The 25,500-nt window shown below is 45.1% G+C and overlaps 1 protein-coding gene across 1 annotated transcript in view; it reads left to right on the top strand.

The window, feature by feature from the left end:
* The window catches only part of LRMDA (leucine rich melanocyte differentiation associated), a 1,307,794-nt gene that overhangs the window by 583,823 nt on the left and 698,471 nt on the right, over positions 1-25,500 (top strand). Inside the window, exons 3-4 of the mRNA XM_079899924.1 lie at positions 6,106-6,234; positions 17,056-17,193. Coding sequence (XP_079756050.1) covers positions 6,106-6,234; positions 17,056-17,193 — 267 coding nt within the window. The remainder of the gene's footprint in view (positions 1-6,105; positions 6,235-17,055; positions 17,194-25,500) is intronic.

The following is a 25,500-nucleotide window of genomic DNA, read 5'->3' as shown; positions in this document are numbered from 1 at the left end:
GTTGGGTCATAATTTAGTTCTGAGCTTCCTGGCAGCAAAACTGAAAAGGGTTACATGATCACATACGTGATTTATATTGTCCTATAATATAGGACAAGAAAATAATGGCTCTTCAGAGCTACAGTCTGACTAGAATTCCATGTAGGTAAGTTTATGAACTTATCAATCTAAAGTTTATAGAATTTTACCTTCCTTTTCAAATAACTGGAAATGCAGGCACTCATTTCTGGGCTCCTAGCTCCTTGCTCGTTCTCCATAATTCTTGAGGGATCATATTTAACAGTTTCTTTCTTTGTTGTACTGTTATTAAGTATGGTGCATGATGGCTTTGGACTTGATCCCACATAGAGTTAACAAACACCTAACTACCTTAGATTTTTGACTGGTCTTGGGTTCAGATCTCTTATACCGTTTTTGAATTTTATTCTCAGAAGATCAGGGATCATCCATCCTGACAGGGGGCTCCATAGGGCTTTGAAAGTGACTTTGACAAATTCCATGTGATATACTGTCACATGACGTCACTATACACTGTCTTACATAGCCTAGAGCCTTTTCCACATTCTCCTAATTTTTAAAGACACATTCCTCCTCTATTGATATACTTACCATATAGACAGTTGATTTATATTATTATTTGTACATATACCCCCGGTTATGTGACCTGAATGACAGAAAAATGTGTAGAAAATACATAGTGCCAACTGTACATATAACGCTATGTACAGTGACACTATAGTATATACTAGCTATAGTAATATACTATATATTATGTACTATCTATAGTTATATATATTCATTTAAATAGGATATAAAATTGTTTTATGGCAGAAAGAAAGGATTCTGCTCATGGGTTAGATGAACAGCCTTTCTAAAAATGTTTGTGCCACTGGGCCATTTTCTGGGACGGGAGCAGTCATACCACAATTTTCCTATTCTCATAGTTCTTCCTTTGTTCCTCGCGTGTAGCTCTGTGCTGTCTGTCCTGTCCTTGTAGCTTTGGTCATGGCCTCTGTTGTAAGTCTGTGCGTAGACATTCACCAAGAACCTGCTGTGTGCCAGACATTGTACTTGGCATGGTGGGGAGGAGTAAAGTGTACAAGTTGCTATTTCTGCTCTCAAGTGCGATGTTTAAATTATTTAACAGTTGCACTGACCAGTCAGAAAGATCTTGGCTGAAGCAGGGTCCTTGAAGGCCCTGTGTGATGAGGGTGAGAGGGACATTAACCACTTAGTTGCTGAACACAGGAAAGGTCTGGGAGCTCTGGGGAGTGGCCAGGGTAACAGGGTGGGGCACCCAGGGTATTGAGAGCTGCAATTTTTTACCAATTGGTAAGGAATTACTGAAATAGTTTAGTAACCAATACTGGTATACAGGCGCAGATTTGCCGAATGTCACTTCTGCCTGTTCTCAGTCACTTGGCCTTGGGGTAAAGAGAGGGAGGCACTCTGGCCTCTGAAAGAATGCAGATGGAGAGATTGCCCTGCTAGCCCTTGGCCGGTCACCCTGAGGCCTGCTCTTTGTCCTGCCCTTGCCATGCTATCGGCAGCGTTTTTCTCCGCAACCCACAGGCTCCTGGCTGATCAGTAGTCAGTTGGCTAAAAGGCATTGAGCCCTTACTGTGCTTTTGACAACTTTCTAGGTATTTTGGAGGTTGCACTGAGATCCCTTTTTGTTGGGAGCTGGGCAGACAGGAGTCATGCAGAAAGACCGTTACAGAGTAGGCAGTGCCTGGCCTGAGCAGGTCTGCAGAAGTAGCCAGTGTGGTAGACATCAGATATATGGGTTAGGTCCTTTAGGATTTCCACGGCCTCTCCATTGTCTCAGTTAAAAATATGTATATGGATATTTAGGTAGATATCACAGAGGGAGCAGATAAAGACCTTAGTAGAAATCTTCTTTTCTTAATTTGTTCTGGATTTGAGGCAACTCTGGTTCCACAAAGGGATACTTTTCTTTCCCAGGGTCTGTGGTTAACTGTCTCCCCGTTCCCTGCCCATCTCGTGTCAGGCAGAATTATCATCCCCAAACAGGCTGGGAGCTGAGGGCAGAGAGGTCTAGTTCTGACCATGGCCTGTACCCCAGGAAAGAGAAGGGCAGTTCTTGAACCGGGAATTCTGGATGTGTCTTCTGATGGTTTTCCTGGCTGGTTTTTTGCTGAAAAGGGGGGAGCTACATTTGAATACCTCTTCTGCCCAAACCTCCCAGCCCTGCTCTGGTCCGGGCCCTTCTCCTTCCCTGTTCTGACGACTTTTGGGGAAAGGATGGAGGCCACTGAGTGTGCGCCCACCCAGGAGCAGAAGGGATTGGGGTTCCAGGAGGCCCTGCTGCCCTGCCTGAGGTCCCTCCCTCTGTGAGGCTCACAGCACTGGCCTGACTTGCAGAGGGCGAGGGGCCTGTTTAGCGCCACTGTTTTTGTAAGCTAATGAAGGCAGAGTGGGAGCCAGGGGCAATGATGCTGGGATATTAACTCTGACAGGAAGCTTGATCATAATTATCTTAACGAGGATAGGGTTAATTACAGTGGAAACTTAAAAGTTCTCTCTGTTTGAATCCGCTGGAGTTGAATGCATTGTGATGTTTTGTCATTTGATGTGCCTTTGGAAAAGGCACTAGGACTCTCCCAGCAGCTGCAGCGGCTCCTAGGGGAGCCCAGCCGGAGCCCTGCGAACAAGGTAACCAAGATGGTACCTGTGGGTGACATAATGGGCAGCTTTCCCGCTGGTGGAGCGGAGGCCGGCAGCCTGCAGTGCACTTTGGAGGTGCTGATTAGGTTTCCAGAGCAAACCACCTGGCACGGATCGGACCGCACACCGGGTCTCCCTGCCTGCCCTTGACATCTCCTTGCTGGGCCGGGAAGACCTCTCTCCAGCTGGCTGTGCCTTGCCCTCCCTGTCCAGACCCTGTCCGTGGCACTCAGGCCTGCCTGGCCTTCCCAGCCCACCCCTCAGGCGTTTGTAGCCACAGCCAACCAAGCTGGTGGGTGACCATGGAATGACACTCACCTCCTCCACCAGGGCTCTTGGGTCTGGGGTGCATTTTGCTGTCCACACACAAGGTTATAGGGGAGAAATTCCAGTCCTGCCATCTTTTTCTTGTAGCTACCATAGCTGTCCCTTGAACAGCATAGATCTGTGTGGACCCTTACAGCCTTTTTTGCCTTGTCATTTAGTAGCACACATCTCTGCAGGCATCTTGTATATAGGGGTATGAGCTCAAAGATTGACCCACATAATTTCTTTCCCCGTCTCCTTCCAGGAAAGCAGCAACAACAACAATAGCAATAACACAAAAATAAACTTATTTTAAAAGTAAAAACGAAAAGCACCTTCCAAGCATCTGTTTATTGCCTTCCACATGCCAGCCAAGCTCCAGAAATCCTGTCCCCTCCAGTTTTATCCTTCATTACGCTCTCTGCCTCCTGTCCCTCCAATCCCTCAGCTCTGAATTTAGCTGATTAAATCACCAAGTGCACACCCCAGTGATGACATGAAGACAGGGATTTATTAATTAGCAACCCCCCACCCCCCGTAACCTTCCTTTTAACTGAGCAGCTAACAGTATGACATGGCAAAAAGGATCTCGAACCAGACAGGTGACAGGGGGTTTGAGCCTGAGCTTCCCAAGTGCTCTCTGAAGTCTCCCTCCTGTTTTGAGCTCTGCCCCAGAGCCCACCCTGGAGGGAAAGGCATCTCTGGGGGCACTCCTTCTAGCGTTCCCGGCTTTGTCCTCACCATGTGGTGTCATTTTGTCTTATGCCTCCCCTGAAGCACTCTTGGAAGGAAGTTTCTTCTGCTTGTCAGTTGCCAACCCTTTGCTGACTCTCATGATAAAAGTATTATATTTGGATAACATAACTCCGGGACAACGTGTATTTGGATGCCACCTTTGACCAGAGTCCAGCTGATGTTCGTGCACAAAGGACTGATTAGCCATGCATTAGGTGCCCCGATGGGGAGGTGGCCACGACTCCCCTTGAGGTAAACGGGGGCTATAGTCCTGAGACTTTGGGATCAGCACTCAGTAACCCCCAAGGAGGAAGGGGCTTCAAGAAAGCTTGAAGTTTCTGTGCAGAAGCCACACTTACTACACACCTTTGCACATGTCCTCCTCTGCCCACCCCCTGCATCCTGAACCACCCCCCACACCCCTGACCAAAGGTCAGGGCTTCCAGAAAAATCAATGAGGAAGGAGAAGAAAGAAACCAGTATTTGCTAATAGGTTGTTAGTCCTCTCCCACGTATTCCCTGTAAGATCCTGTGAGCTGGGTCAGCACAGAAGAAGGGAACTCAAGGGGGTTGTTGAGATGCCCCAATTCAGGCTGCAAGTAAATGATGGCACAGAAGTAAAACCCCAGGCCTTCCTGACTGTACGTGTATAAATTTTGTTTTGCCTTCCTGAAACCTGAGGAAGGAGAGAGAAGAGGAGGAGGAAATGGAACTTGGTGACCCTGTTGACCCTTGACCCCAAGTGTATGCGGTATTGCCCCCCTGCTACGGTGCAAGTAGTGTCAGTTACGGGATTAGACGTGGTCTGGGTGCTGGGCCGTGGCTGGGACCACCTGGAGGTTTGGGGCAGGAGTGGGGCTGCTGGTGGAGCTCTGGGCCCAGTGGAGTCTGGGGGTTGAATTGCTTCTTCACCAGGCATCTTTCACCTCCTCTTGATTTTGGAGTCCTATTGACACAGGTCCCACAAGGGAGAGATGGATGTATTCAGAAAGGTCTGGTGCTCAAGTTCACACTCACACCATATATACAGGCACTGAACAGTCACATCACATGTACCGGCATTGCACACGCAAGCAGGAGCGTCTGTGATGGAAGGGCCATCAGTAAATGCATAAATAGCTTAGACAACATCTCCCCGATTCGTTGCATTTTATAGAACAGCCAGGCAACCCTGTGTGAGTCCACCCTCTGGTCAACGTCGTAGCTCAGCTGTCAGCCTGTGCAAGCTCAGCACAGCTCTTGGGTCTGGCAGGTGAACGAGCTGGGAGCATGTGGCCGTGTGAGTCCCTCCACCGGGCAGCTTTCTGTAATTACCATCTGCGTGCACCGGGCAGGCACATGCGCACAGCTGCCCCTCGCTGCCTGCACCCCCAGCAGCCCTGTGCCCCTAACCTTAAGAGTTAACTTTCAGCTACGTCTATTAACAGGGCTGTTTTCCCCGGATACTTTTTTTTCTCTCTGAGCCGGGTACTTAATTCTTTCCGATGCCTGTTTCTTTACTGCCCTGACATCTCCATTTGCTGCATTCGGCACTTTTTTCAAAGAAATGAAGTGAGAAATCCACTTTCCATAAATTAAAACAGTAAACGTCAAGTCAGGAGCCTTGAGGCAGAAATTCCCGCAACCCCTTCCTTACCTCACCTCCCCCCCCACAAACAAAAACAAAAACAAATACAAATCATGAAAGAGAAAGAAACAGCCATTCAGACTGGAGTGATTCCGTGCTTCCGCAGATATCTTGCCTTTTGAGGCGGTCACAGGGACACTGGGCAGAAGCAAATTAAGTGATTAGTAAGGAAAAAAAGCAGAGGGGAGAAAAAGTCAAAGGCGGTGAATGCAGAGAAAGGAAACCTTCCTTGCTTTTTCCTAGGACTGTGTAGAGGAGAACCGCTAAGAAATGATACTTGAAGTTATATTTATTATTGTAAGAGGGGTATGATATTTCTGGGCAGGAATGATGGATGACAACTTAAATTTGTGTCCAGGGAATGAAGGTGAACTGTGACAGAGTTATTTATCTTGGGAATGGAGGTTAGGGTCAGCTGAGGCTGGGTGCCTGAAGGCACAAGACATTGACAAATTTATCCTGCAGGCCGTATCTGAAGCCCTTTGTTTTGGATCCTGGCTACTCACTAAGTGACCCTCATCCTTCATGTTGGCAATGCGTGAAGGATGCGGTGAGTGCCAGCGGCCCCTTCTCCCCCGCCGCCCCCGCCCCGGCTCCCGCTACTAATTCTTGTCATTCACTTTGCTGACAGGCACCAAGCCCAAACTATTCCCAATCCTGAAAGGGAAGGTTAAAATATTTATTTCGGCTCATAATGGCCTCCCTGATTTAGTGCAGGATCATTTTTCCTGTTGCCTTTGTCATTGCAGGTCACTGGAAGGACTGAGCGAGTTCGGGAGCCTGGAGGAACTCATCTTGGACAACAATCTGCTCGGGGATGACCTCGTGTTGCCAGGGTTACCCAGGCTCCACACCTTAACCCTCAACAAGAACCAAATATCCTTGGCTCTGCCGCCACCCACACTCTCCTCCCGGCCTCGCAGTGGTCCCCTCCCGCAGGCCACCCCCCCCCCCCCCCCGCCCCCAACAAATACCTGCGAAATGTCAAATGAGTTTTATGTGTCAGCTAAATTAAAGCAGGTGAAATACAGTCCGTGGGCAGACAAAGCGTTGTGTCTCCTGGCACTCGGGACACTTCGGAGTAATTTATTACAGGTCATTCATAAATGAAATGCACCATTATATCTTCCTGTTGCTCCATTTTAGTGTAGAGATCTAAGTTATGGCTGTAAAGAAATCTTTTTAATAGATAAAAATAGAGAAAGAAAATAATGTTACTGCTGCCGAGAAGGCAAAGCCGGGTTCTGTTTGCTTAGGCTTGTGTGGGAGGGCGACCTCTGGTGGGAAGCAGGGGGTAGTACCTCCAAGCAACCTTGGCCTTCAGGGAGGTTCCTGGAAGGCTTTGGCTCAGGCTTGGGGAATGCTTTTGGCCAAAGAGAAGGGGGAAGGGGCTCAGGTGGAGGATAAGTGGGAAACCCTGGCCCAGCTCTGCCCTCTGGGGTGTTTATGGTACTAGGATGATGAGAAGGGCAGAGGAGAGCCACTCTATTGTGTGGTTTCTCCTTAAGTGGGGGAGGATCTAGCACCCTGGGATGAGACTCAAAGGGACTAGTTACTCTGGATTCTGTAGTGAGGCTAAGAAAGGAATCAGAACCTTCATTCAGTGTAAGCCACACAGCTCCTCCAGGTTAGAGTTGTGGACCTCCATGCCTGCACAGTGCCAGCTCGCTTAGGTGGGGAGTTTTTTTGCGGTACGCGGGCCTCTCACTGTTGTGGCCTCTCCCGTTGCGGAGCACAGGCTCCGGACGCGCAGGCTCAGAGGCCATGGCTCACGGACCCAGCCGCTCCGCGGCATGTGGGATCTTCCCGGACCGGGGCACGAACCCGTGTCCCCTGCATCGGCAGGCGGACTCTCAACCACTGCGCCACCAGGGAAGCCCATCATCAGCTGTTCTTTGTTGAGCACTCCTGTGGATCAGACACTATGCTAGGTAACTTTAAGTGTATTATTTTTCATTCTTTCCAAACTCTTTGAGAAGGGTGTGGTTTGTCCATTTACCTAGATGAGGAAAGAGGTGAAATACAGACCCACAGCCAGACATTTAACAAGATGCTAGGCCCCGGATTCAGTCTCAACTGTGGCCAGATCTAGAGTTCATTCCATTTTACTGTGTTACTTCAGACCTGAAGTCCAGTCACCTTGTTTTATTGATGGAGCGTTTCAGACCTGGTGTGGTTTAATCACTTGTTCTTGTTCACATGGTAAGTTAGAAATAGAAATGGGATGGGGGCATTTTCCCATAGAGTATGAAATAAAGCCAAATAAATATGTTAAGATTAACATACATGTTTATGTCAGCTTTAAGACTGATTTGCACAATTATTTTTAGCCACTGTTTATATGGTAAGTCATAAGTTAATATTTTCCTTATTCAGTAAAATATGCTATTTGTGTCCATTGATAATAGGCACTTTCTTAGAAGAAGGAGAAGGCCTACAAGTAAATATCAGTCTTTATCATAATGAAATGTTGATGGATTTTTTTTTTTTCTTCTCCTATTCTTTGGTCAACCAAGTTTCCTAGTTGTTGTTTGAAAAATTATTACAGTCAGTGTGTCTTATGGGTTCCTTAGCTGTCTGGGATGATCAGCTGGATGATATTCTCAAATCAATTAAGAATAAAAGGATAATTAGACTAGAGTTTGGATGATACGGTTCCTCCTATGGACCCCAATGCTCATATCCTGTGTCCCACGTCACTGTAGAGTATTGGAGTTGTTGGACTTGGGTTCATGAGTCAGCTTAATCATGTTTAGCTGTGTGGCCATGGTCAAGTAATGTTCTCAGAGCCTGTTTCACATTGTTGTGTGTGTGTGTGATGTTACAACTTTCACCTGCCTATCAGAATAACTCATAAAGAGGAATATGTGAAAAACTATTCTGCATGTTGGAATCAAAGTACAGTGATGACATAAGCAAAGCAGGTTTCTGCATAGTTATAAAACCAGCTGCCTCTGCCCCGGGATATTGTCAAGAAGGCAATATAAAAAATGGTACAGTGAGAAGGGCTTCCCTAACAGCCCACAGATGAAGTCACAAGGACTGTACAGCAAATGCTGTACAAATGCTAATCCCAAACTCAATTCCTCTTCTCACTCAGCACACTTCCTGGCCGCTTCTCTGTAGTATTAATTGGTACATACTGAGAAATGCAAGCTCCTTTTAGCACCAGCCTGAGCAAAACAATTAAAAGAAGGGCATACCAGCCGTGAGAGAATGTCATTTCATGCAATCCCAGTCTGCAGATGAATCAGTGGGTGATTTTTCATTTTTTTGATCAACCACTGATTTATGTAATAACCAATTATTGGAAAGTATTTGTTGGATACCAGTGTATCTGAAATACGTAGGTTATAGTATTGCTTTCTTCTATTACCACTGACAATTGAAGAGATACTGAGTAAGTATTGATGCCTGGCAGATTACCTGGTTAGTCTAATTAGGTTAGATTCTACTAATATTCATGCTTCATGTGAACTTACTAAGCATTACTGTCTCCCACTTTAGAGGATTCATTTTCATAACCTGGCATAGAATATACTGAAAATGCACAGGGATCCACTTTAGGATTAATTAGTTAACTTTTTCAATTTATTTAAGCTAAAAACAATAGCAACAAAAAAGTGGTTTACCATTTCTCTTACTCCCATCACCCCCTCCCTCTTCTGGCAACCACCAGTCTTTTCTCTCTATCTATGAGCTTGGTCTTGATGTCGTTATTGTTGTTTTAGATTCCACATATAAGGGAGATCATACAGTGTTTGTCTTTCTCTGTCTGACTTATTTCACTTAGCATGATGCTCTTGAGGTCTATCCGTGTTGTCACAAATGGCAAGATTTCATTGTTTTTTATGGCTGAATGGTATTTCATTGAGTGTGTGTGTATCACAGTTTCTTTATCCATTCATAGTCGATAGACACTTCAGTTGTTTCCATATCTTGGCTATTGTAAATAATGCTGCAGTGAGCATGGGGTACATACATCTTTTCGAGTTAGTGTTTTTGTTTTCTTTGGATAAATACCAAGGAGTGGAATCCTGGATCATATGGTAGTCTTAATTTTTTGAGGAACTGTCATACTGTTTTCTGTAGTGGCTGGACCAATTTACATTCCCACCAACTGTGCACAAGGGTTCCCTTTTCTTCACATCCTCACCAACACTCATTATTTCTTGTCTTTTTGATAGTAGCCATTCTAACAGGTGTGAGGCGAAATCTCATGGTGGTTCTGATGATTAACGATGTTGAGCATCTTTTCATGTACCTGTTGTCCATCTGTATGTCTTCTTTGGAAAAATGTCTATTCAGATCTTCTGTCCATTTTATAATTGGATTGGTTTTCTTTTTGCTTTTGCTATTGAGTTGTGTGGGTTCTTTGTATATTTTAGATATTAGCCCCTTATGAAATATTATTTACAATTATTTTCTCCCATTCAGTGGGTTACCTTTTTGTTTTGTTGGTGGATTCCTTTGCTGTGCAGAATGTTTCTCATTTTTAAAGGAGTAAGGTGGACTGAATAACAGTTTTGTTTTCAGTGTTGCTATCATCAGATATTAACAGGCTTCTTGTTTTTCCTTGGTTCAGTCCTTTTCTCCAATCTGTAGCAGTAATGCTCAGGGAGCAATGATGGTGGTGTGAAAGGGACTGCAGCGGAAGGCAGTGTGTAGCTGTAGATCTGGCCAGTTATATCACTACACTGTTGTAAGGACTTTATTGCCAGTAGATACAAAAGATAACTAGTTAGCTTTTTCATGATGCAGCATGACGTCTTTCTCCCCGATCTACCAGTGTGATCATGAAGATTGGTTTACTTTCCCCATGCACTTGACCAAGAAGTTATAGGATGAAAGGCAGGTAAAAGCAGCAGTAACACTACATGCCATTCTCTTATCCTATACTCCTGACTTGACCTTTTTAGCCAACTGACTCTCCTCCCTACTTATGGAAATACTCCAGGCTCTACAACAGTCATGAGGTTCCATATTGCTATTGTTACTCCATGAAATGCCTTAGACTAGGGCTTTGTCAGTTAGCTTTGCTGTGTAATAATCCACCCCAAAAATTAGTGGCTTAAAATAACAAATATTTTTGGTTTACAGTTCTGTGCATCAGCTACTTGGGCAGGGCTCAGCTGGATGGTTCTTCTGCTAGTCTTGCTTGGGTCACTCATGCAATCACAGTTATTTGGAGGCTCGGCTGGATGATCTGAGATGGCCTTGCTTATGTATCTGGAGGTTGGTACTGGTTGTTGGCTGGACTACATGTCTCCAACAGGCTAGCACAGGCCTTTCCATGTGGGAGGGATGCTCCAAGAGCAAAGCTTGATGTACAAGTACTTTTAAAGCCCTATTTGCATCATGGATGTTGCTGTCCCATGGCCAAAGCAAGTCACGTGCCAAATGTAGAACAAATATGAGAGGGATTCCAGAACCCAAACCAAGCATCTGGCACATTTCTTCTCAATTCACCTTCCCAGCTGCACACTTCCTCCTTGATCTCGCAGCCCTTTGTTCCACTTCTGTTCAGCCGTCAGCTTTGGGGTCCTGTTCTGGTAGACCTAAGAGCTTGGTTGTCCCAGTCTACCTCTTCATCTCATATTTATAGGTTATCTCTCTCTCCTTCCTTTGGCTTGCTTGGACTAGTCCCGTGGTCACTGGCCATGGAGTGGACTTCCTCTCCTCAACACTCATATTCTCACACTCTCTCCTTCTTGCTCACCCATGAGTACGGACAGTCTCAGCCATATCATGTCTGAATACTCAACCCTAAATAAGGGAACAACATAAATGTCAGGAAAATACAGATAGTTAACCTTTGCACAATCAAATTATTCTCTCCCACTTGCCTTTTGGGGGTGGGTAGGGGAAAGGTGATAAGCTGACTTCATTTTAAATCACACTTCATTTCTTTATTTTCTGTTTCTCTTTGCTTAAGCACATGTATGAAGAGACAGTATGAATTACAGTGCCAACAGGAAGAAAGAATAGTGCTATATGTTACACAGCTGGGCTGTGGTAAGGAGACCAGTGCGTGGAGTTAGAAGGCCAGACTTGAGCTCCCATAGCAACTTACCATGTTGTCTTGGGGAAGGGTCTGTACCTGTAAACTGGGTATTACACATTTGGAAGTATTGTTGAGAGATTGTAGTGGCATGTTATATAGATATATGAAATCACTTAAACACCCCAAAACTTTACAGGTTCTTTGAACACTTAACTGTTAGCCAAAGCCTCGATGCCTTAAATGAATAAGCCCAAATTGAAAAGCAACTGAGGTACAGAGCGCAGCTGGATGACAGAACCTTATGATATCCCACAAAAGCATATGACCCCTCATTTTTCAGTGTTTTAAATTCTCCTTTTTGTGTTAGGAAATGACGAGAAGTATCATTTTATAGGGCCTAGGTTTGAATATAGACTTGGCCATTTAGAGACTGTGTGATCTTTGACCATAGTTTTCTTTTTTCTTTTTAGAAGTATCTTTTTTTAAAAAATTAATTAATTAATTTTTGGCTGCATTGGGTCTTTGTTGCTGTGCGCAGGCTTTCTCTAGTTGCAGTGAGCGGGGGCTACTCTTCATTGCAGTGCGCAGGCTTCTCACTGCAGTGGCTTCTGTTGTGGCGGAGCACAGGCTCTAGGCATGCGGGCTTTGGTAGTTGTGGCACATGGGCTCTACAGCGCAGGCTCAGTAGTTGTGGTGCATGGGCTTGGTTGCTCTGTGGCATGTGGGATCTTCCCGGACCAGGGCTCGAACCCGTATCCCCTGCGTTGGCAGGCGGATTTGTAACCACTGTACCACCAGGGAAGTCCTGACCATAGTTTTCTTAATTGTTATCTGGATGTGATAATATTTCTGACACGTGTGGGTGTGAATCTAATATGCCGTGTAGACTGTTTAGCATTTGAAAATCTTCTATCAGGATAAGCTCTGGTTGAAATACCCGCAGTGGTCACAGGTGCTGCCCTTTGACCTGGAGCTGAGCACAGAGAGATGTACGTACCCATTCTCACCCGGGAAGCAGCTTCAGACCTGTGCAACTGGACGTGACACCATGAGATTCCCCTCCTCCCTTGGGCTCCAAACTTTCAAGGCAAGATGGGGCTTTGATCTTGGGCCCTCTGCAGAAAATCTCCGTTGGCAAGCCTAGCCATGACAGCTGGGCTCTGCAGTGGCAACTTTCTGTAGACAACACTGAAAAAAGTCTAAACGGCAAGTACTCTGGAGAAGACTTGATGAGGGTAACCAGGTGTGTGCTGAGAACGCAGCTGGAGAGAGTTGAAACTGTGCCAGATAGCTTCACATTTTAAAAAGGAGAAAAAATGAAACCACCCTTCGGAGAATCTCTGGAAGTGGCTCCACTGAGGTAGTCTTGGTTAACCAGGGACACCAAGTTCCCTCCACTGATTGCCTCTGGTTAATTTTCTCTGCGACTTGACAGAAAGGAATGTGACAAGTTCTGTCTCTGAGCTCGCAATCATGCAAGACAGGGCTGTGCTTGTCCTTACTGACCCAGGAGACGAAGAAACCAATTAAAACTTCTTCTCGCGTGTCATCCTCCAGTGGTGGTATCAACATAATGGTGATGCTCTGGTCCAGAGCACCCGCGGAGTAGGTGCTAGTGATTTCTCACAGTGTGGATTTGGGGGGACCACCTGGCCCAGCCCAAATGATCATTTAGCGGGTAGTTGGAAGGCTTAGGAAGGAGGACTCGCTTCTGCCTCACAAAATATCCTAAAGGAGGCAGGCTCTGCGGCTCCAAGGAATGCAGCACTTCTTGGATTCATTGGCGTAGGGTGGCTGAAGCTTCGTGAAGCCTGCAGACCCTTTGCCCAAGAAATTCCCATGATCAAGACGTTTGAATGAGTCTGCCTCTCCATGGCCTCCTGTTCAGGGGTGGATCCAGATTTTGTGGAGTATGAAGCTGGCATAATTTGAGGAGGCCCTCTTAAAGGCAAAGACTATAATTACAAATGCAAAATTAGGTATGAAGATGAATGTTTATTTGGAATAAAAAATACATCAAAGCAAATTAAAAATTTTTTAGGTTGACGGATACTGCACATTAAAATATTTAGAAAACAATCTCCTTGATACTAAATGTATCTGTATAAGAACTTTTTTCTATTTCTTTTCTGCAGATTCCCTTATAAGTTCATTATGTAATTAAATTTTGTAGTGTTTTCTATAAAGAGTAGATAATTCCATCTAATTGAAAATTGATTTTTATTTTTAATATTTAGGGATGTTTCTTTCAGTTTCACCATTCATTATTGGTAATTTCACCACTGAATTATTGGTAAAAGTTTTAGAATTACTAAATTTTGGGAAAACTCTTACACATTTCTCTCGTCTATGAGCTAAAAGATTTCAAGACATTTCAAGTTAGTTGTGTTTGAGTACGTGTGTGTATACATACTCAGCAACTTAAATATTCTCTGAATTGATAAGTTCATTAACTGTTTTATCGTCGTTTTTACGTTGGTCCCCACATGTGTGTGTCAGCATGGTGGGTGGTAGAAATATTACTGCAGGCCATTCCTACTGGTGCTGTTGTAGTAACAGACACAGAAATGACTACAAACCACAGAAACAGACCCACTGAATCCTAATTCAATGCCACTCCTTCACCATTTCCTCTTAGGTCCCCAGAGTTACTACTCCAGCTACTCCAGTTACTCCAGCATCATCCTACTCAAGCAGAAGTGTGACAGAAGAAGTCCTACCAGAGAAAGACAATGCTCTTAACTGATTGCGGTTCAAGTAACCTACGTTTGCAGGTTTTATGAAAATGTGTGACCATGTGACTCTATTACCAGGGCCTCCCCGGGCCTATGTAAGCGTGCAGCCCTCACGCACAAGCTCTGTTAGCTCTGTGGCACGTTTATGTACGAAGATTTACTCACATTATACTGGGCCTACTTCCCTGGATGGTGGAATGCAAGGCTTCCCATCACTAGTCACCAAATGTTGAGGCATGACTGGGACTTCAAGCCAACTCCGTTGCCCAGTGTTTCCCTAACTTGAAGATCTTGCCAGTTTTGAGTTCCATTCCTTCATGTTCTCACCTTCATGAAGGAGATGAAGAAAAGGTGAAGCTTTAAGGAATTTGACTCTAAGAGGGTAATAGGTTTGGCCTGGACTTTGCCGTCCATAGCAGAAAGGGCTTCCCCTGGGTTCTCTAGGGCCATTGTCCACATAAATACTTCTAATCACCTCACGTCAACACATCAGCACCGTTTTGGCAGGCTACTCTCTTGCAGTCTCACAAAAGAAATACTGCGCCAGCAAGCAAGAGTGATCAGCTGTCTGGCTGCCCCCCTAGAACTAGCACCTGGCTTGAGGCTTCTGGACGACGTGATGGGCATGAGACCTAGTGCTCCTTGCAGCATCCAGTGGGTCCCCTGTGTGGGGCAGAGGATTGGAGAGAACCTTGAAGGGGAGAAACTAGGACTGGGGCTGAGGCCCATGCAGGTCCAAGTGAAGGCATGGGGTATCCTACCTGAATGATTCTGTTGGCCCCTAGGCAGTCCTGGTACTAAACTACGACTGAAAAATTTTTGAGGAAGACACTCCAAAGCACGGGGGCCCCTGAGATGCCTCTGCCTGGGTCAAAGGGCAGCACTTGTAGAGTACTGGCAAGATTCCTTTTCTTTTTTTTTTTTCTTTTTCTTTTTTTAATGTATTGGTAATGACTGTGAAGGATCCAAAGATAGAACCTGCTGGAAAAGGCAAGTTTTCCCTGAAATTGTTCACTGTCATTTTAATTGGTTCTATTTAAATGATTTTCTTAAAGAGTGTGGTGACTGAACTTTAAGAAGTAGTAAGTGTGTTTTGTCTTGGGTGATGAAACACATTAATGTTTTGACTCCTGACCACTTAAACCTGCTGTATTTCAAGCTTACCTCCTTGGTGGGACCTCCTTTCTCATCTTTTCCATGTGTTCCTTTTCCCATCATCCTCATTCCAGTGATCCTTTGTGGTCATTCCTGGATGTCATTGGTTGAAGATTTGAAAGATCGATAACTTTGTTGTCCATTGTCCTGTCTTTGTTTAGGAAGTGGGGCGTGATGTTGGCAGATGGAAGCCCACACTGGATGAGGATGCTCGGACGCTCTTTAACTCACACCCCCTTTGGCTTGTGAGCTTTGCCTTTTCACTGTCTTGGTCTTGCTCCCTCCCAGGGTCCGGTGCTTGTTCTTGTATATGATGTTGACATAGCTTGTGTATGAACAGTGCTTGAAGGAACTTAGTTTGGAACATGTAAGGTTGAAGGAAGATATGTGAGCTTCAACCATCTGAAGGGCCATCACATGGAAGACAAGAATGACTTATTCTTTGTGACTCCCAAGTAGCTAAATGGAGACAGTGGGGTGGGAATTCGAGGAAGATTCAGTCCCTGGGGAAAGAAAAACTCTCTTCTTATGGTTGTTAGAGGTAGAACGAGCTTTCTTGTGGTGACCCTTTGGCAGATATGTGAGGAACTGGATTCAGACATTGGTTGGATTTGGAGTTCAGCTGACAAGCTGACGTATGAGAAAATTGGGATGACATCCCACGGTTAGAGAGCATCGTCACAGAGTAAGGGCAGCCTTTTATTTCATTTTTATTTTCTCCTGGGAATGGTATCCTGAGTCTTTGACTCTTGTATGCTGCATCCACCATCATGTGTTTGCCCCTGTGTGCTCTGCTGGCAGGCATTCGCTGGCAAGAACCCCGTTCTCTCTGCTGATACTGGCTACCTCTTCTCATTGATAGGCCCCTGGTAGCCATGACTCTGTTCACAACCTGCTGAATCAGCTTGCCTAGGGCTCAGCTCTCTGTATGTGGCTTGGGAGCTGATGTGCGGACTAGTCCTTCCCAATGCCTGTGATTCCCTGAATCTATGACTCTTGCCTTATTTGGTTTGGGGTCTCAGTGTTTATCTTGACCGAACAGTGGGTCCCACTGAGGGGATGGATCATCGAACACTCTCACCACTATGCCCCACCTTTTCTTTTTCATTCTGTCCTTCGTAGAATATTGATTTCACAACAGATTCTCAGGAAATGCTTTCTGACCTCCCTGGCTTCACTAAGACTGTCCTGTTTGTCTTCTCCTCTTAGCTTTGTTCTCCTTTTCACCCAATCCAATGTCTCATTGCCACCAGTGAGGCCACTGAGCAATGCTTAGCTCCACGAGAGGCTGTCAGATCGTAAAGGATGCTGCTAATCCCTGTTTGCGTCCGTGCCATTCCCACGTTTTAATGATGAATTTCTCCCTAAAGGAGAACCAGTACATTTCTCATGAGGCCTTTGGAAGTAATTTCTTGCTTTCATTACTAGAAAAAATAAAGTTTTATGGAGCTGCATATTGTAAAATATTTTACTACATGGAATCTACCCTTCATCATTTAAAACAAAAATAGAACTATACAGGAAAGAAAAGTACAGTGAAACAGTTAAGCTCATTCATTCTTTCTTAAGTGATCTGGACTTAACCTCACCTGCCCAGAGAAAAGCTGGGCTGTGTCCCAAACAGTAGGAGGGAAAAACTAGCCATGCCAGACACCCACAGCAAGTTGATTTCAACCCTCACCCACGTCTTGTCCTGGGAGCAGACAGGACTCAGTCAGCTGCTAGGCTGTGCCTCTCAGGTATGGTCTGTGCTCCTTGCTAAGCCTTTTGTCTTTCTGGGCCAAGATCCTTAACCTTTGTCACATCACTGACTTGGAGTGCCTGCTTGATCACCTGGCAGAAGTGACACCAGCTCTGGAGTACCTCAGCCTGCTGGGAAATGTGGCATGTCCCAACGAGCTAGTCAGCCTGGAGAAGGATGAGGAAGACTACAAGAGATACAGGTGAGTATCTAGGGGTTCGAGCATCGTGTGAGAAGGGAAAAATGACATCTTTGGGGAGATAATATTATATTCTGGGGTGCATAGTAGATGTCTGGTAAGTATCAGTGGCCCCTTCATGCTGTATTAAACTTTCCCCCTTGGGTACCCTATAGCCAGGGTCTCCCTTCATTGAGGGTAAACAAGAGTCAAGAAACATGAAAAGATGTTGAGTGGTATAGGACAGGCATTGACAAACTTTTTTGTAAAGGGCTGGATATTAAATATTTTATGCTTTGAAGGTCATATGTTCTCTGTCGCAACTATTCAACTCTTCCATTATAGTGCGTAAGTAGCAGTGAACAGTTGGTAAATGAATGGGCAATGCTATGTTCCAGTAAAACTTTATTTACAAAAACATGCAGCAGGCCAGGTTAGACCCATGAGCTATTTTTTGCTGGCCCCTGCTCCTTGTCGTAAGATCTTCCTGTCTGCTTCTGAGTCACTATTTAGAGAGAGGGTACTTCCCACAAAGGTTTAGGGAGTTTATGTACAATCCCAAGAGGAAATCCTATGAGGCATATGGCTTTGTTCCATAAAGCTATGCCTCCGTGTCCACCAACAATCGGATTTGATGGGCTCCAGGTAGAAATGCTTTTTTTTCTTCTCTCAACTTCTGAACCATCTGCTTTGAAATACCTGATCCAAACTCACTTCTCTTTAGGGAGCCTTTTTGATCTAACCCATTTTACTAAACTCATTTTTCCTCTACACTTGGAATTTTGTATGTCTTGTTCTTTATTATTTTTTTGTAAATGTTTTGAATGATCTTTTCATATGTGTAGTGTAGCTTTTCTCTCCATTATGATGTGAGCTCTCATTAACACCCCACCTGAATCAATGTGGGAGGGAGGGAGGGAGGAAGGAAGGAAATGTAAGGCAGGTAGGACTACTGGAAAATAAGTTTGGGAGGATTGGGGAGAAAGGATAATGGTTCAAGAGGAACTGGTTCTTTTGGGGTTCAGATTTTTAAATCTGTGGTGACCCACGAAGGAATGTAGTTGAGGGCATACATTTTATATAAAGGCAAAGCTGTAAGAAATAGTGAAGGTTATTGAACACTGTATGTTAAAAAAACATACATATACATATACATGTTAGCAAGAGTACAGCAGAAATTCAGCTGTACTTCTTTACTGGGAAGAATTTTGTAGGAATCTTAGACTATTTTTAAGCCGTCTTAGAATAAAGCTCTATCCCTACTTCAAAAGAAATGCACTAAATCTTTTTTCCTCATGAAGATTTTTATTTGGGATGTGATACTGTCGATTTGAATATGATTTCTATTAGGAGAAATATGGTTAATATCCAGCGAGTGAATAATTAAAATTTCTAAATCAACCTGTAAGTTAATCACTTAGAACTTAATTTTCTTCTTTAACGTTACTCTTATCAACTTTGAGTAATTTAACAGCTTGATTTCAGCTACGAAGGGGTCATTTAAAACATTTTATCTTCTGGCAGCAACTGATTATAAGATATCTCTTGGAAGGGTCAGGAGGTACAAGAAAGTTCTCTCAGTTAACATTTTTAGTAAACCAGTAATCGTTTGGGAAATTCTCGTTTGTTTTTCGACTTTTTTCTTTAGATTTCTGGTTTTAATGCTTTAAAATTGCCCAATAAATTTTATATATGTACATATACATGCATGTGTGTATGCACACATTCACACACATTCATTCTTTCATTCACTTATTCATGGAGTTATATGTGAAATGAACTGTAGGTGCATTTTTTTTTTAGAATGAGAGTAATAGAGTGAGGAAAATCTCCCACTCCACCTTAGTCTGTTCAGTCTCAAAGAAAAGGTTGTAAAGGAAAAAGAAAAGCTAATACTATTTTTGTTGTTATTGTAACTAGTCACATTGGAAAAAATACTTAGATCCATGGTGTAAGGGGTCAGATCAAAAGATCTGATGTGGAGTCCAGTTTTGCCAGTGGGACCTTTAAAATGGGGAGGACAGTTTAGATCAGTGACCCTTAACCAAGGCTATACTTGTGAATTATCCAAGGCGTTTTGATTCATTTAGTGCCAAATGCAACAAAATAGTCAACAGGTGACTTTGATGCTCAGTCAGGAACTGCTGGACTAAGGGATACTTAAAGTCCCTGTCAGCTCTGGTGTTCTGAGATACTGTCCTCCCAAGCAGTTACAGTTCCCCCTTGATCATCTCATACCATTTTATATATTCCATCATGTATATTTCTCTGACTACTTCATATATGTCGACATCCAGAGAATGGCTTCCAGAAAGTCAGGACTGCGTCTTCTTGCCCTTTGAAGCCTTATCAATACTGAAAGTAGTGCTGGCTGTGTAATGGGGACTTGGTAACTGTTAACAGGAGGTGGCTTGAAATTACTGTTCCATCTGAGAAGCTGAGTACTTGTAGAGAAATGCAGGGCCCTTTGGGCACCTTGGCTGCCCACTGCCTATTTAGAATTAGATCCACTTGGATGTCAACAAATGCACTTAACAAGCAAGGAACTATCCTGCAGAATCTACCCAAGTGTTGGTCGTTGGGTCATGATTCTTTAGGGAGGGCTTGATTGTAGAACAGTGATCGTTCTCCTGGGCTGGCCTGGGTACCCTCCAAGCACACCTTCCCCACTCCAGGTCTGTTAACCCCTGGAAGCCGTGGAGGGCTGGGGCTGGGGAGGCTGTGTGTTAGTGCACATATGTCAAGGTTGCCATGAGGAGCTGGATTCTAGAGGCCACACACAGCCGAAATCACATCTGGTCAGAACTACCTTAGGAAATCTGTAAGTCACCCACACCACCGGCAAAGTGCTCACCCTCTGAGAGAAACAGGAACTAAGAACAGTGGAGGGAACATTCAATGTGGGCCCATCCAGTTATACATCGACTGCACAGCCTCTGATGCTTGAGTGGAGCAGCAGGCCTGTTCTCTAGCAATTCTAGATTTTTTATTTCTTTTACTTATTTTTTATTTCTGCTTTAACGAGCACTGTCACCCTTGCATTTGGGTGAGATGAATGGGTGGATGAGGGAGTTCTGTTCAGTGGTCTGTCAGCAGCCCTGCTTTGTTCATCCTGGAGTCTGTGCTTCATTTGCCCCTGAGAAATTTTAGAGTTTCACGGTAAGACTTCTGAATCCTGAGTTCCTGTGGCATTTGGGTTTCTACAAAACAGTGTAGCCACCATTTGTTTCCTTTTGGTAAAATATCTTCCTGGCCCTTCATCCGCAAAGCGTGAGGTCAGCCTTCCTTCTAGCTGTTACCCAGAGCCTAATAGTAGGGCCTCTATGTAAATTTATGGGACATTTTCACTTGAAAATGGCTTAAAAAATGAATGATATTTCTACAGTTTACTGTTTTTCACTTTAAGTACATTTTCTGACAATATGTCTTCTATTAATCATTTAAGCAGTAGTAGGAGCCTTAAAGGAGTGTATTCAGAAGCAAGAACCCATGGTTCATTTAGTGCTGTCTAGAAAAATTTCACATTGATTGGCATCCTCTGTGGTTATGTGATGTAATATTTATAATATGTCACCCAGCCATACATCAAAACAAGTACGTCTCTTGTTTCATTTCCGTGAGATATGTTGATTTCAGAGAGGCCAGTCCAGTTTCAGGTCACATGGTGGACAACCACTGGACCAGAAATGGGAAGTGACCGGATTTATGGAGCTATTGGAAATGGACCCACAGTTGCTTCAGTTTCTACTGATGCTTTCCTCCCCTCCCCCCCACATCACCCCTTTCCTTCCTCACTTACCCCTGTGCACCCAGTTGGATTTTCTTGGCACACGTCCCAACAGTAGAATGGGCCCCTTAAATCCGTGAGTGAGCATGAACACGCTCCCTAGTTGTTGAGCGGTGCCCTGGTCCTGCTGGGGCAGGAACTGAACCGGGCCTGGGGTTTCTCTGTGCCGTTCATCACAGCTCATAGCTGTTAACGTGGTGAGCTGTTATAGCTCACCATGTTATTACAGGCGCTGAAACCTGCCCCTGCTTTGCCATGTATACACAGTGGGCTGCTATTTTGGAATGAATGTTGAATGGAGGTGCATGTTGAATGGTGGTGCTGGACCTGAAGATCCAGCAGCCTTCAGGACTGGGGCAGGAAAGGATGGGGAAGCCGAGATGAGCCAGGGGGCCACCACTGTACTAAGGTTCCCCTTGGGGCCTCCGGTGGACTTGAATACTGGCCAGACAATAAATCAAGTATGGGGAACTTGGATGCCCAGGACGGTCCATTTCTTGTCTTCCTTTGTCATTCTTTTCTTTCCTCTTACTGCAGGAAAGACAGTAGAGTGGAAGTCAGTGGTGCACAAGTGCTAGACCTCAAATAGGCATCAAATAAGGGAGTTGGTCTCATGGTCTCTTAGTGCCCCTTCCTCCACTAAATCCTTCTGTCACTAAATCCTTCATTCTCTCCTGCCACTCCAATCTCTGGTTGGCTTCTCCTTCCTTCCTCCTCCTCAGTAGGTCCCTCTGTATTCCTTACAACTTGAAATTATTTAAAACGTGACACCCTTTCTTTGTTGCCTCCCAGGGAGCAGCCCTGGGGCCTGCCCAGCGTCTGTCTCACGCAGCCAAGGGGAAGGAGGGAGGGACCTGCCATCGTCTGCTGGCCGTCTTGGGCTACCAGCATTTCCCAGCCATAGAGGAGCTGTAAAACTTGTGGCTTACATAACCCAGTGAGCATTTTCCAGCTAATCTGCAATCTGGGCTTTGAAGATCACAAGAAAGCAAAGGTCACGGCCCAGAGATCAAAGTGACAGAAGCCCACAGCGTAATTGCTGGTGACCCTCTGTCGAGGGCCTTGGTCTGTCCTGTGGGTGTATTGTTTGCACTGAGACTTCAAACGTGCTGCCGGTGAACGGTGAGGGAAGTCAGCTGGCCTTGGCCGGTCGTCAGGCATTCATTAATGCTGTAGGTGAGCTCACCTCAACTCATTAGACAGCATTGTCATCTCTCCACTCACAGTGTTTGTTCATCCCTCTGTGGTCTTTATTGACTTTTCCTCATGGTTCTCCTTCACCTGGAGATGTGAAGGGGTGGTTAGACAAGGAAATTGGAGTAATAAGAAAGGAGGATATGGATGCATTTATTGTAAATTAACTTGGAGGCACATGGAATTCAAGCCAGCTAAAGCTTAAAAGAGGCGGGGGCAGCATGTAGCCCTTTCCCTTCAGGGCACAGATGGAGAAATGGAGGCTCAGGAAGGTGGCAGAGGCTGAGCCAGGATCACACAGCAAGCGAAGCCCAGAGCCTGGGCTCTTCCCTCTGCCCCGTTAGTCCCCACGCTTTTTGTTGGGAAGACCTCCCTCTTGTCGTTTTGTCCACTCCCCCCCCCGCCCCCCAACACTTGAAAACTTTGGTCTCTTCCATAAGCCGCATTTAAGCCACTGCTAACTTTTCAAAATTCGTCAGAGACGTTTAGCTGTTGATCGGTGCTTTTGATCAGCATGAGGTAAGCAGTGTTAACCAAACTGGATTGATATCATCCAGTCCAGAGCAAAGAAGCTTGATGTTTTGTTGGCGCGTCCACGCTTTTCTGTTAAGCTTTGTGAAAGTTTGAGAGCAGTTCATGGATCACCCTTGCTGCCCTCGGGGCCCCCGGGTGGGGCACCAGTCACCAGGTCTCCCCCACTTCCCGTGCATGGGAGCAGGAAGGCAGCAAGAAGCAATAGGAAGAAGCATTGAGTGCTGTAAAAGGAAGGAAGTGGGGAGAATCCCAGTGACGCCACATCCAGTTCCCTCAGGATCTGGAAATGTGGTGTTTCTTGAGTAGAGTCTCCTCAAAGGATGAAACATGGCAGGCAGCCCCAGGAGCAGACACTGGAGATCTGTCTTGGTGTTCCTGTGGCTGCGCAGAGGGCCTGGGGAACAGCCGGATCCCCCGGGGAAGCAGATGTGGGCAGAAGACAAGAGCATCCTCCCTTCCCTTTGAAGTCTAGATGAAAAATGCCAGAGCTTCGGGATTTCGGTAGAGAAAATTGATTTGGGAGCAAACAAATAAACAAACAAAAAAGCCTTTCTGCTGTTCCTTTTGTCCCCCCTACCAGTTGTAGGTAACCGGTTACTTCCTAAGAGAAGTTCTTTCAGGAAGTGGAGGATCCTCTATGAAAAGAGAGAGAACCCGAAAAGCTCTGTGTGGGGCTCTCACTTTTGGAGAATCTGTTAGCAGACAGAGACAGATGGGTCTTTGAACAACTTCCCAGGGTTACTGGTCTCCTCTTGATAACCTCACCTTCCGTATCACAGCCAGGAGGGCCCCTGATTTCACTCTCTACCCCTCCCAGCCCTGCGGCTTTCTCCCAGCCACCTTGGGAAGGTCAGGAAAGTTGGCATTGCCCTCTGGAGCAGGGGACCTGAGCCTTAGAACTTAGACAGATCTCTTTTCATTAAGCAGTGCCCTGGCTTAACAAGCAGTTTTATAAATCTGAAGCTGTCTCCGGGTGCTGCAGGATTTATAGACGGGGGTTTCTGCCATAAAGTGGTTTATGATGGCTGCCTTCTGTGTTATTAGTAGCTGTCTCTTCCTTCAACCATTGCTGTTTGATAATAGCTTTAAAACACCCAGAATTACTTACCTGCAAGCCCCATTCCCAATAGCCCCTGTTGACAGTCTGAATAAGTTTACTGCCCTTTTGTTGTACTTTACCTTCAAAACAAACTGATTGAACCATCAATAGCTCGTGGAAGCTGACAGAGGCATGTCATCTGGACTAGCCCTGGTGATTGCAGGTTATCTGGGGGAGTTAACCTCACCGCATTGTTAACTGAAATGTTTTATGTACTGTGCAACTTTAGGATATGGCTGTGATAACCCCAGTAACTAAGTAATACATCACAGTAAAGAGATTTTGGTGCAACAAATAACCCTGGATTAAATTTACAAGGGTTGAATTGATATTGTAAAAGCCTTCGTTCTGTGGCTTCGGGAATCCTCTCTTGTATTTTTATGGCAAACTTGTATTATACTCAGGATTGAAACTGCAGCTTTTGACACCCTGACATGACCTAGAACAAAGGGAAATAGATCTCCCAAGACCAGAATGGGACAGGCAGGCAGAAAGCCCACTGGACTTACCTCTTGGCAGTAGTGTTTGGAGCCAGTTCCAAACCACCAAGGGGCAGGAAGGTCTGGTAGATGTGGCTGCTGTCTGGGCGCTGGGTACCACAGACATTGGAGCACGACAGACCATTAGCAGAACTGGAAAGGAGACTCTTGGTGGCCTTACCAACCTCATAATTCCAAAACTGTTATTCCTCGTGATGTTGTTTTCACTTGCACAGTGGTTCGCAGCAGGCCTAGTAGCATCAGCCTCACCTGGGAACTTATTAGGATGTGAATTTGAGACTTCCTTCCAGATGTAGTGAATCACACTCTAGGGGTGGGGCCCTGCGATGTGTGTTTCCAGAAGGCATCTGTTGAACTCATGCCCCCTCAACTTTGATGCCCCCTCAACTTTGAGAACAACTGTGCTGGAATATAAGCTCGTTGAGAGCAGAGACCTTGTCTGTTTTATGCATCACCTCATTCTCAGTACCTAGTGCAGTTCCTGGCAGGTGGTAGCTTCTTAATAATTATTTGTTGGGTGAGTGAATTTGTAAGTAAATGAAAGAAGACATCTCTTAAGAGACGAACTTTGGGCCCTGAGCTGAGTTTCCGACTGAACTATCTGGGACAAGCCTTCCTAGTGCCTCTCAAACATCTTTAAGCATCGACCACCTGGAAACCCCAGGCTGGCCAACAGGATGGGAGTCAAGTCACCTCTGGTTTCAGGGATGACTGGCAGCCTATTCCATGGGTGTTTCTTTGGTTCTAAAAGAAGAGTGCTCTGAAAACAGCAGCTCTTTGTCATCTAAAATTTTTAACTAGCTTAAAAGCCAGCACTTCTCTCTCTCTCCTTTGATTTCAGGGCTGTGATCCAAAGTGGGGCAAAATGACAACGTGCTGTCTGTTGTCACTGTGGTTCCTGCCAGCCCTGTGAAGACATCTTTCATTCCATCATTAAACACTGGCTGATTTTCTAATACTGATGTTTTCTTCCCCTGAATATTCATCTTTTCCCACCCTACACTTAGTGGGTGTCTTTACTCCTTTGAGCGTCACTCCTGACATATTGTTTCCATCTGTACGTGTCTTTATTTGAAAGAATCTGTTGTCATCAAGACTTTGCTGCTACAAGCAGAAGATGGAAGTTTTTTCTGACACTGACTGAGGCCAGTGGGAGTTCTCCTGGAGGATAGAAAGGTCATTTGGGCCTTTGTAGAGCTTTTCTAATTTAGGGTAAG

Source organism: Stenella coeruleoalba (genome assembly GCF_951394435.1).
Source record: "Stenella coeruleoalba genome assembly, chromosome: 16".
NCBI classification, from domain to species: Eukaryota; Metazoa; Chordata; class Mammalia; order Artiodactyla; family Delphinidae; genus Stenella; species Stenella coeruleoalba.
Note: the sequence above shows the minus strand (reverse complement) of the source record. Positions and strands in the feature narration are given on the sequence as shown.